This window comes from Benincasa hispida, chromosome 5 (assembly GCF_027475165.1).
Source record: "Benincasa hispida cultivar pf3 chromosome 5, pf3_genome.v1.1, whole genome shotgun sequence".
NCBI lineage: Eukaryota > Viridiplantae > Streptophyta > Magnoliopsida > Cucurbitales > Cucurbitaceae > Benincasa > Benincasa hispida.
This window is the reverse complement of record NC_143482.1, coordinates 8,968,782-8,979,890: the sequence shown is the minus strand read 5'-3', so window position 1 is coordinate 8,979,890 and position 11,109 is coordinate 8,968,782. Positions and strand designations below refer to the sequence as shown.

General features: G+C 32.9%; 1 protein-coding gene across 6 annotated transcripts; it reads left to right on the top strand.

Annotated features, from left to right (window-relative positions):
- The first annotated feature begins 496 nt into the window (after nucleotides 1-496).
- On the top strand, nucleotides 497-8,639 carry LOC120078039 (bZIP transcription factor 16-like). 6 transcript variants are annotated; one of them, XR_016529750.1, is made up of 13 exons: nucleotides 497-724; nucleotides 2,644-2,757; nucleotides 3,225-3,281; nucleotides 3,382-3,456; nucleotides 4,872-4,961; nucleotides 5,055-5,114; nucleotides 5,201-5,370; nucleotides 5,788-5,842; nucleotides 6,300-6,342; nucleotides 6,420-6,694; nucleotides 7,416-7,493; nucleotides 7,571-7,736; nucleotides 8,200-8,639. XR_016529750.1 is itself a non-coding variant. In XM_039032224.2 (13 exons), exons 2-13 carry the CDS (start codon nucleotides 2,692-2,694, stop codon nucleotides 8,308-8,310), a joined length of 1,206 nt encoding a protein of 401 aa, XP_038888152.2. In that variant the 5' UTR covers nucleotides 497-724; nucleotides 2,644-2,691; the 3' UTR covers nucleotides 8,311-8,639. The 6 variants fall into 6 exon arrangements, 5 of the variants coding, with proteins under 5 accessions (XP_038888152.2, XP_090170162.1, XP_090170161.1 ...); XM_039032224.2 differs by having other exon boundaries at nucleotides 7,611-7,736; XM_090314036.1 differs by having other exon boundaries at nucleotides 541-724; nucleotides 2,644-2,765; nucleotides 3,208-3,281; nucleotides 7,611-7,736.
- The last annotated feature ends 2,470 nt before the right edge of the window (nucleotides 8,640-11,109 follow it).

Sequence of the window (11,109 nt, the reverse complement as noted above, 5' to 3'; positions counted from 1 at the left end):
TGTTTCAATTTCGTTAATAAGTTTCAAGATTTATATTTTTATGTTTTTTTATTAAATATTCACGTACCGTTTTTAAGATTAATGTCTACTAATTCTAACCATTTTTTTAAAGGTTAAGTATATTAATTTCGCTTCAATCTATGGTATCTTTAGAAAGACTTACCAAGGATTTTAAAATTTTTTTTAATATCGGAAGATGTTAATGAAAATCTTTGAAAGTTAAAAATTTCCGCAATTTAGAAGAATATGTAATTGTTTCAAATGACAAAACTGTGAAAATATTTTTAGATATAGCAAACGGTTAAAAATTGATAAGTATTAGTAATATCAAAGTAGATATCGATAGATATAAATATTATCGATATTAATATATATCATTGATAGAAAATTACATTTTACTCTAAGAGGTTGGTTGACTCAATACCATATTTTTTAAAGAAAAAAAAGGAAGTGAATTAGAACTTGAATATAAGAAAAAGAAAAATAAAAAGAAGTGAATTAGAACTTGAATATAAGAAAAAGAAAAATAAAAAGGAAACAAAAGAAAATAGAGTTGGACATGTTCTGCAGAAAACAGTGAAAAACGTCACCGACGACGTACGTCGAGGTTCGAACCCCGGACTCTGCTCCGTGGTCTCTCCTTTCCCTTCCCTCGTCTCCGATTACTCTCTCTCTCCAGGTCTTCAAGCTTCAAGCTCCAGCAATTTCTGTATCGACGAAATTCGTATGAAAATTCTCCTACTTTCCTTACTTATTGTACTTCCGATTACGCCATTACGTATTTTCAGATTCATCTCTGCATCATTCTTGTTCATGTCATGTTCTTCTCGCAATCGAGCGGCTTACAAATCCATCGATTCTCGCATTGAACTGGGGTTGAATTTCTCTTAGCGACTTCGCTCTGTTTGGTGTTGAAGTGGCAGTAGTTGAAAGAAATTGTTGTGTTATAATTGAACTTTCATGCATACTTGCTATGATTTTGTTAAGTTTCTTTTACTTTTTCGCTTGCAATCATGTTGGTCTTTTAGTTTCATTATTTATTTGTCTTGTATGCAGAATTTCCGGGAAGAATTGAAAATTTGGGGGCTATAATTGTTATTATTTGTTTTGATTTACTGGAATCACCGAAAGGCAATTATCCACCCGGTTTCACTAATGCAACCATGAAATTTGATGGTAAATGAAAATTAACATATTTATGTGGAAACAGACAGGAAAGATTGAAGTCATTAAATTCTGCAAGGGTTCCCATATATAATCCCTCGCAATGCAACTGATCCCTTCACCTCCTGGCTCTAGAGTGAATCTATGTGGGCTTCAATCTCCTATCTACTAATTTACTTTTGAACCTATGTCTGATTCCATTCAGCTGAAACTACTTGATGAAAAAAAAAATGGATTCTTGCCTCCTTCCTTTAGCCATTATATTCCAGCCATTTGACTCATTAGTATCTTTCTATAGTAAGGATTTCCTCATGTTTTCCACCCACCTTCACTTTTTTAAGATCAAATGTTAATTTTACTGAGGAAGCTGTCCTGTGCCCCTTTGCTATGAAGGTTTGTGGGAAGTTTCTGGAGATTTTTTTATGTATGTTTGATTTTGAGTAGGAATTATGAGGATATGGTGGAGGAGCTTATCGTCTATCCTCCTTTACAATAGAGGTTGGATTCTCTGGCAAGTGGGGTTGCTACTCGCTTTTATTTGGGAATTTTGGTCAGAAAATAAGATGGAAACTTCAAGGCCATGAGCAATTTTAGGAGGAGGCTTGGAGTGTGGCTCACTCCAAAGTCTCCAAAGTTTCCTTTTGGGGTGTTATCTACAAAGGTTTTTCGTGTATATATATATATATATATATTTTGTGTGTGTGTGTGTGTGTGTGGCTCTCTCTTCTATACTTATTCTACTTTCTATATTTCTATCAATATAAGAAAAAGGTAATCGTCATGTTGGAACCCACTACTTTCCTTCTAGCCAATGAAATCAGGAAAATTTTACTCTTTGAAGGAAGGTGGTTGTGAAAGTGTATAGTATAGATATCGCCTTTGACCCAAGAAGGATGAAAAGAGTCTTATTAAACTTTGTCTCTTTCAGTCAGTCATCTTTTATCTCCAAGAGGCAGATTGTCAACACAATCTTGAGTGTAAATGAAGTGATATAGTACAGACAAAAGTAGAAGAAAGCTTGAAAAACAAAAAGAAAAATAGAAAAAAAAGAAAGCTCGAGTATTGAAGATAAGCTTGGTAAAAGCTTGCAATTATGTGTATATTTTGCTTCCATAATAATAAATAAATAATGCTTAAGGTCAGTATCGAATCTTTTCTACTTGTAGCTATATTTTGGAAACTAAATTTATATTTCCATGAACTGTAAACCAAGAGGGAGAATTTCTGGTTCCAAATGGAAAAGATAAGGTAAGATTGATTCAAGCCAACTTGAGTAGCTTCTTTTAAGCTCCTCTAGCAGTGAAGTTGATGGTTCTCCTTCCCTCTCTTTCTTGCGTCACATATAATATTCCGATGAAAAGAATTATCAGGTTTTTTCCAACTTTCATGCATCGAAGGAAACTAAGACTACTATAGCTTGGTTAGTGTGAAACTGAGGAATAGAAACAACTGATATGATTTATGTTCTTCTTGATGTAGGATGTTTTGAATCTTTGGTGGAAGGTGGCGTCTGTTTGATATAGAATCATGGGTGGCAGTGAGATGAATAAGTCCACGAAGGAGGAATCCAAGACAACACCTGCCACTACGCAGGTCTGCTTGTATGTTTTATTAATGTCATATGAAATATTCATTTAATTTAAATAACTTTTATGTATGAAAAATTTTAAACAACAAAGTTAACCATAGGAGCGTCAATGGAAAAAATAGCAATTTGGTTATATTTCTAGAAATCCTGCAAAACGTATACAATTATCCAGCATTCCTAAAAACCTTTTATGTATAAATACTTCAAGACAAACAAGATTTACCTTAATTTACAATCACCACGGATTCAAATATCCAGACATCTAGAATTTTAGATATCCTTGATTCGTGAACGTTCTGTTTCCTCAAAATGATCGAAGTGAACTTTGAGTCTATCAGACAAGACTTCTACCTTATGGAGGCTAGTGACATAATTTTCTAAAATTTCCAATTTCTTGAGAAATTTAGCCTTAAAATTTTATTGTTTTACATAGCTGCTTCTTAAATTTTGTATAGTTTTGCCTTTTTTTCAGGAACAGTCTCCAAACACAAGCACTGGCACTGTTAATCCTGAATGGTCAGGATTTCAGGTTCTTTTTGTTAAAGCCTCAAGTTAATATGGTTAACTATTGGATATGCCTTGCAGTTTACTTCTTGTCCTATTTCATGTTTTTTCCCCTTTTTCTTTAGGCATATTCTCCAATACCTCCACCTGGATATTTGGCAACAAGCCCCCAGGCACACCCATATATGTGGGGGGTACAGGTATGTCCTTTTGCAGCTAGACTGCTGCTATGTATGAGATGATGGTTTTCGAGTAGTGGATCCATGACCGGTCTGAAAGTATGAAGAGATTTAGTAGATGCAGACATGCGATGATTACCACTGTCTTATGCAGATTTCTTATTTAGTGGATGGTATTCTTGGTCTAATTTTAGACAGCGCTTGATTCATACACTTCTTAACAACTTTATTGTGTCTGAAAGGGCAGTCCTCTCACTTTCAGAATTTTTGGGTCCCAAGGATAGTTAGATGCACTTTTGATTACTTTCCTACTCTCTTGAGATAAAGATTTCAGATGGGTAGCCCTTTTGAACTTGAGTAGGGGTGTTCATGGGTTGGGTTGAGTTGAAAGACTTTTTCAACCCAAATAACGCTTATTAAAAAATGAACCCAACCCAACCCAACCATGAAATATTTGGGTTGGGTTGGTTCGGGTTAATCAGGTCATTTATTTAAAATTTTGTTCTAAAAAGAAGCAAAACGTAAATATGTAAAAATCTAAAATTATTTTCATATATTGAATTAAGATCAACAATTTAATTTCAATTTATATAGTGAAAATTTTCTTTCTAAAGTGCAAAGAAACTAATTTTGAGAGTTGTTAAAGAATAAATTATTAAAAAAAGATTGGAATTAAATAAAATTAAAATCAATACATGTATAAATAATTGTGTTATGAGTAATAAAAAAACATATTTTAAAGTTAATAATAAATTCGGGTTGGTTTGGGTTATATTAGGTGAACCTATGAACCAACCCAACCCATAAAATTATCATTTATTTGAACCCAACCCAACCCAAATGAGTTGATAACCCAACCCAAACCGCACGAGTTGGGTTGGGTTGATCGGTTTTTTCGGGTCATCGGGTTTTTTGAACACCCCTAAACTTGAGAATTGTTGGTGGAATCAGGTTTAAATGTAACATTAAGTTCATGAGTGATCTGCTTATTAGCTTAAAACCAGAGTTGCTGGCATCTTAAAGATATTTTATTGAGAGGTCCTTCTCTTGGTTTTGAGTCTTTTGACACACATGTACGACCTTACTTGAACAGGATCTGTTCTAAAGTCTTTTGACACATGTTTTTGGAACATATAAATAATATTATCTTAGAGTTCTCTACGCTGGTGTAATGATTCCTGGCTATTATGCTTTCAGATGTTCTTTTACCTATGTATAATCAGCCTGGCCTGTCAACATAATCGTTGATCTTTATCTAATTTAGCACTGTCATTTTCAAATTGGCTTGGGCATAAAATATTTTATGGAGAAGAAATCATCTATAAAATAAGGAATCCCTCTCTCTCTCTGAACTTCACTCTTAAACGATGGAATAGCTGAAACATCTAGATAGTTTTGATTCTTCTTTCTGATTAAAATCTAAATGTTTAATGCAGCCTATTATGCCGCCTTATGGAACCCCTCCACATCCGTATGTTGCAATGTATCCTCATGGTGGCATATATGCTCATCCGCCTATGCCTCCGGTACTTATGTAGATTTATTTTTTCTGCAGATCTTGGTTTTATGCAACTTTTTTTTCTCGATATTTTGGACTAACAATCACATGCTTGTCACAGGGATCATATCCTTACAGTCCTTTTGCTATAGCTTCTCCAAATGGCATCGCTGAGGCTTCTGTAAGTTTCCAGTTCCACTGGCTTATTATTTTGTCTTTAATTACGTCTTTTTCTCAATTTGAGTAGGACTGTAAAATTTTACATAGGGGAATACACCAGGCAACATGGAAGGAGAAGGTAAGCCATCTGAGCTGAAAGAAAAATTGCCAATTAAAAGATCAAAAGGAAGTCTGGGAAGTCTAAGCATGATAACTGGGAAGAACAATGAGCTTGGTAAACCATCAGGAACATCTGCTAACGGAGTTTATTCTAAAAGGTCTGACATGTCATGTAGATTTATTTGGTGATTGGTTGTGCTTTCAATTCATAATGGTCAGACTACCATATTTAGTTGCTTTTGATTTTTGTGATTGGGGTTTTGTATGGACACAAGTGCAACATATACAGGGCAGGGTAGCAAGAATATAATTTGTTCTAAGTCCTCAAAATGGTTGTCTATTGACCTTGTTTTCTGCTTTTATTTTTTCTGTCAGTTCCTATTAACTATAATAAACTGTAAACTCCGTTCATCTTACTGCACACCTTAAATCCAGTCTAGTATTCTGTCATATTGAGGTTGACATTCGTTAGTTCCTATTGAGTTTAATGAATATTTTGTTTTGTGCTTAATTTTATATCCTATCTTTCACATTTACCATTAGCTTATGTGATGATGAACCTCACTACTGTGCAGTGCTGAAAGTGAAAGTGAAGGTACGAGTGAAAGAAGTGGTGCTGATTCTGAAAATGTATGTGTCTGCCACTTTATAACTATGCAACTGTTTATCCTATAGATTCCTCCATATTTCATGAGGGAAGGGCATGGATGGGGAAGGTCTAAGATCCCTAGTTTCTAGTCCGGGCAATCTGTTCCCTGTTTCATTGTGTTTGTTGTTATGTACAATTGAACCTTAAAAGTTAACTTATGGAGGGTTCTTATAAAAAAAAAGTTTACTTATGGAGGGAAAACACATAATGAGTTATTTATAATATTACTAAAGTGTTAACAAAATATCTGTAGCTTGAGGTTGGATAAACATCCGTTTGTTCCTATTTGTTTGTATTGTTGTTTTACATTTGCAATTGAAGTAAATGCTATATGTCAACCTCTTGTTGTTTGAGGGTGTCCCTTATACCACTTGGGTTCTGTTCTGATACATGTAATTTGATCTATCTTAGCTTCACAGCCTTCCCTGATTTTTGTAGGATTCACAACTAAAATCTGGTTCTGGGAAAGATTCTTTAGAAGGTTTGGGAATTTTTTCTATTATTCAGTCAGTGTACTCGGTGTTTTATATCAACAAGGAATTTTTGTCTCTGGTACAGGTGGAGGGACTCCTAATGGTTTGATGCATGGTTCTCAGAATGAAGGACATAGTCTTGCGCATCCATTGGTGAACCAGACGATGTCCATGATACCAATTCAAGCTTCTGGAGCTGTTACAGGTCCTACTACAAATTTGAATATAGGAATGGATTATTGGGGTACCCCAACAACTTCTGCCATCCCTTCATTGTGTGGGAAGGTCCCTCCGGCTCCGATTGCAGGAGCTGTTGCTGCTGGGTCACGAGAAGGCATTCCGCCACAGCCTTGGTTACAGGTTGGTTCAGTTTTTTCAAACATTGCACATTATTAAATCACCAATTAACCCAAAAGCTTAAGCCAATGGGTTGTGATAAATTTAAATATATCAATACTTTCAACACTTTTCTTCACTTTGTGGGCTTGAAAATTCGTAGGAGACCCACCATGTAGAATTCTATATTAATCAAGGTGTAAATGACATCATAAAGTTTAAAAAATAGGACCTCCTACTCTGATACTATATTAAATCACCGATCAACCCAAAAGCAAGCTGATGTGATTGGTGATTTAGCGTGCATGAGTGGGATCAGATGTCCAAAGTCATCATATAGACACATTGTATTCATTAATTCACTAATTGTGTAAAGTTATAAAATATTGAACAATTTAAATTGGGAAGGGAGGAAGAAAGGATAAAAAGAACGTACTTGTGTCAGTCCACCGTATCGATGACAATGAGTTTATCCGCTTCTTCTCATACCCAGGTGCACTATTTTAACTAATGGGTAATTGTAATGTATGATTTTGGTGTTTTCGGTGTGTAAATGTAAAATAATTCTCTAGTATAGCCAGGTAAGTGACATCAAATTGTATGTTTTGATTGAACCAATCTTGACTGATTATCAATTTGAAGGAAAAAAAAATATCCTTCTTTCATAGCTTTTGGTGCTTTTCAGATGAAGAGAGAGATCCATTATTATTATTATCAATTACTTTTGTTTTCTGGGTGAATTCAGGATGAAAGAGAGCTGAAAAGACAAAGAAGGAAGCAGTCAAACAGAGAATCTGCTCGTAGATCTCGGTTGCGTAAACAGGTAACTATGCATCATTAAGGTTTATAATCAAATTGGACGATCTTAGACTCATGTAGCCATATTATTTAATTAAGTAGTTTTTCCTGCATGTTTCATTTTCTTTTTAAATTTATTTAGGCTGAATGCGACGAGCTGTCTCAGCGCGCTGAAGCTTTGAAGGAAGAAAATGCGAGTCTTAGATCTGAAGTGGATAGGATTAGGAGTGAGTACGAGCAACTTCTTTCAGAAAATGCCTCTCTCAAGGTGATGCCAAAAACCAGAAATCTAGCCATTTTAACCATTTATCTCAATAAAGCCACACACAAAATAAATAAATAAAGGCCATAATTGTCTTGAAGCTATAAAACCCCTGTAATTAACCTTGCTATGTCACTTATATGTTCTATAAAGGGTTAATACTTCACCACGTTGGTAGATCTTTTCTTAAGGATCTGTTTGAAATGATTTTCAAAGTATTTAGAAACCCTGTTGCACTTGAGGATATTTTTTAAGCACTTAGAAAATCATTCCAAACAAGAGCTCTAAGATCCATAGATTTGATTTTCGGACTCAAAGATTGAACTCCGTACATGGATGCCAAGTTTGATATTCAATACAGAGTAGAAGTAACTTTGTATAGATATGAAATTGAACCATAGGAGGAGGCATTTTTTTTTCCTTTTTTTCCTTGTATGTATAACTCGGTCTGATTTTTTATTTTCTACAGAGGAGGCTTGGAGATAATGGTGGAAATGAAGATCCAAGATCTGCCAAAGACGGCCAAAATTTTAATAAAGAAGGTCACCATACATCCCGGACCCAACTCACCAAAGGGTAATTAGGATATGTCGTACATCCCAGACCCGACTCGCTAAGGGGTAATTAGGATCTACCATCCTTGCTTAATTCATCTGCAGTCACATAACCTAACCAGTTAGTAGCCAAAAAGTTTGGATAACTTAAAACATTTTCTAAGAAACTGACTCGTGTCGTCTCGGGACAGTTGATTCTTATGGAGGCTGTCTTTAACCCGAAGCTCTGTGTAGTATCCTTGTATCCAAATTTGATGAGTGTCATGCAACATTTCATTCGAGTTTTTTCAGTGTAAAATATATTTTTGTGCCAAGTTGAGGTCGAAATCGAGGCATTTTGGTATGCTTTTTAACAGTTTGATTTGAGTTGCAGCACATTCATACTCGTATTCTGTATTTCCATCACTAGGATTTTACATCCATTCTTCAAGAACAGCAACCAAAACTTGTTCTGACCATGCATTTCATTTTCAAGTAGAAGATAAACTATTAGCAAATTGCTCCAATATCTTTGCATTGTTTCTCAGTGTACAAACAATGAGAGCTGAAAATTTTGGGCAAAATTTTCTATTTTCTTTATAAGCAATATCTCTACTTTAAAATCCCTGATTAGGTTAACAACTTAGGTTATGGTCTTGCTTCCTTAGATTGTATGATACCATGATTCTGTCATAGGGTAAAATCAATGTTTAGAAGTGGGTTTGAAATAGTTAAAATGGATTTTGTCAAGTTCAAAATCATTTTTAAGTGTCTTTATTAATGATTCAAAAGTGATATTTTATACCATCAAAATTAAATTAGTTTGGAATGATTATAGACATTTTATGAAATGATTTTCAACATGATATAAATGATTTTAGCAATTTTAAAATCACTTGCAAACATGCTTTAAACATGCTTTAAAAATTACAATGTCCAAGCTTTTTACCCGAATTTGAGATGTAAAATGGAAAATGAAAAAGAATTGTTTTTTTTTTGTTTAAAAAAATAGAAAAATAAGAGAAACTATTTACATAGAATAGTAAAATTTAATCTTATTTGATAGAAGCTGATAGAGGCCGATAAAAGTCTAACAAGTGTCTATCTTTGATAGAAACTGATAGAAGTCTATCATTGATACTATGTGATAGACGTTGATAGAAATTTATGTGTTTTTTTTTTTGCTATTTTTGTAAATAGTTTGATATTTTTTTCATCTTTGAAATTTTTCCTATATTTTTTTGTTAATTTTAAATACATGTTTGATTAGTTTACGAAGTTAAGCTTATAAATAGTAGGAATACTATCAATATTCAAGTTGAATTTTGAAAATTAGAAGGAAAAAAAATGTAGTCTTTGGCTAATAATTTAAATATTTACTTAGAAAGATTAAAACTATGGTTGAGAAATTGTTTTATTAAAATTATGGTTGATAAATTGTGAAAAGAAAAAATTCATTGTCTCAACCTTAGGTTTAATTTTCCTTTGTTATTTTATTTATTTTTTTAGTACAATTTTTCTTTGTTATTTATTCATTAGGATTTGAAGTCTGACAAGAAATTTGTTTCCTATTATCTTTTAATGTTTAAAATTAAAATAAACACATTTCAAAATTTAGAAGACTCAAACTTCTAATATTTTAGTTAATGATATGTTTTTTATATCACTTGAGTTTATGTTTACGTTGACATATTTTATTTAGCATTGAAAAAAAATATAAAAAAATCAAACCATTGCATTTATATTTACATATTCCCAGATGGGAAGTTTAAAATTTGTGAATACATACATATATTTTTTCTTGGTAAAAAACTAACGTATATCAACAATCGCAATTGCAAGGCTTGGATCTCTATTTGAGTTACATCCAGTCTTAGTCTATGTACATTTAATGGTTCAAATTTAATTTTATATTTTCAATAAAGCAGATTTAGCCATTCAAATTAAATTTTATAGAAATTGATTAAATGATGATAATAATAATAATTTTCATGCAAAAAAAAATGCACTATAAAAATATATTTCTAAATAATTTAAAGGAAATATTCATAGAGATTTTCTTTTTCTTTTTCTTTTTCTTTTTTTTATTAAGGGATATGGCAATGTTTTAATTTTAAAAAAAATACAGATAGAAATATCGATAAAATGTCAATGTAGACATATTTTTGTAAAAAATTATAATAAAAAATTGAATTAACATATATATATTTTACGTTTTTTTTTTAAAAAAAATACTTCATTAAACTTCAAGGGAAAACAGAAACACTTACATCATTCTTAACAAATAAGATCATCCAATTTGGAAAATTATTACACCGAACACCCGAAAGCCTAAAACACCTAGCTCTTTTTGCAACTTCATGAGCTATCAAATTTAAATTCCTCCTAACATAAACAAAGGAAATAGAATTAAACTTAGTGGGATTCCTCAAAATCTCCTCAATCAAACATTCATCCTCACAATGAGATATTGCCTTTCGTGTAAGCAAATTAATAGCAACTAAACAGTTAGATTCAACTAGTATATTACAAAAACTCATTAATTCTGCAAGTCGGACACCTTCAAGTATTGCGCTTAATTATGAAGGAGGACAAGGAATAAAACTGAAACAATCCATAGCAAGTGCTGTGAGACCTCCGAATGAACCCCTACAAACAATTCCTATTCCCACAGATGAAAGATTTAGTTTCCAAGCAACATCTACATTTGCTTTAATAATATTTTCAGGAGGTTGAATCCAAGATGAAGGACATAAATGGATAAAGAATCAACTGTAGTACAAATCTAGGGCTCATTACAAACAAAAATTTCCTGCAAATAATTTTGTATCCAAGCTATTCGGACA

What these genes read in the sequence shown, in the direction of transcription:
- LOC120078039 (XM_039032224.2), top strand. Translation starts at nt 2,692, where the DNA reads ATGGGTGGCAGTGAGATGAATAAGTCCACGAAGGAGGAATCCAAGACA. An exon ending in CATATATGTGGGGGGTACAG is followed by an intron (nt 3,457 to 4,871) that starts GTATGTCCTTTT and finishes TGTTTAATGCAG; the next exon opens with CCTATTATGCCGCCTTATGG. An exon ending in CGCCACAGCCTTGGTTACAG is followed by an intron (nt 6,695 to 7,415) that starts GTTGGTTCAGTT and finishes GGGTGAATTCAG; the next exon opens with GATGAAAGAGAGCTGAAAAG.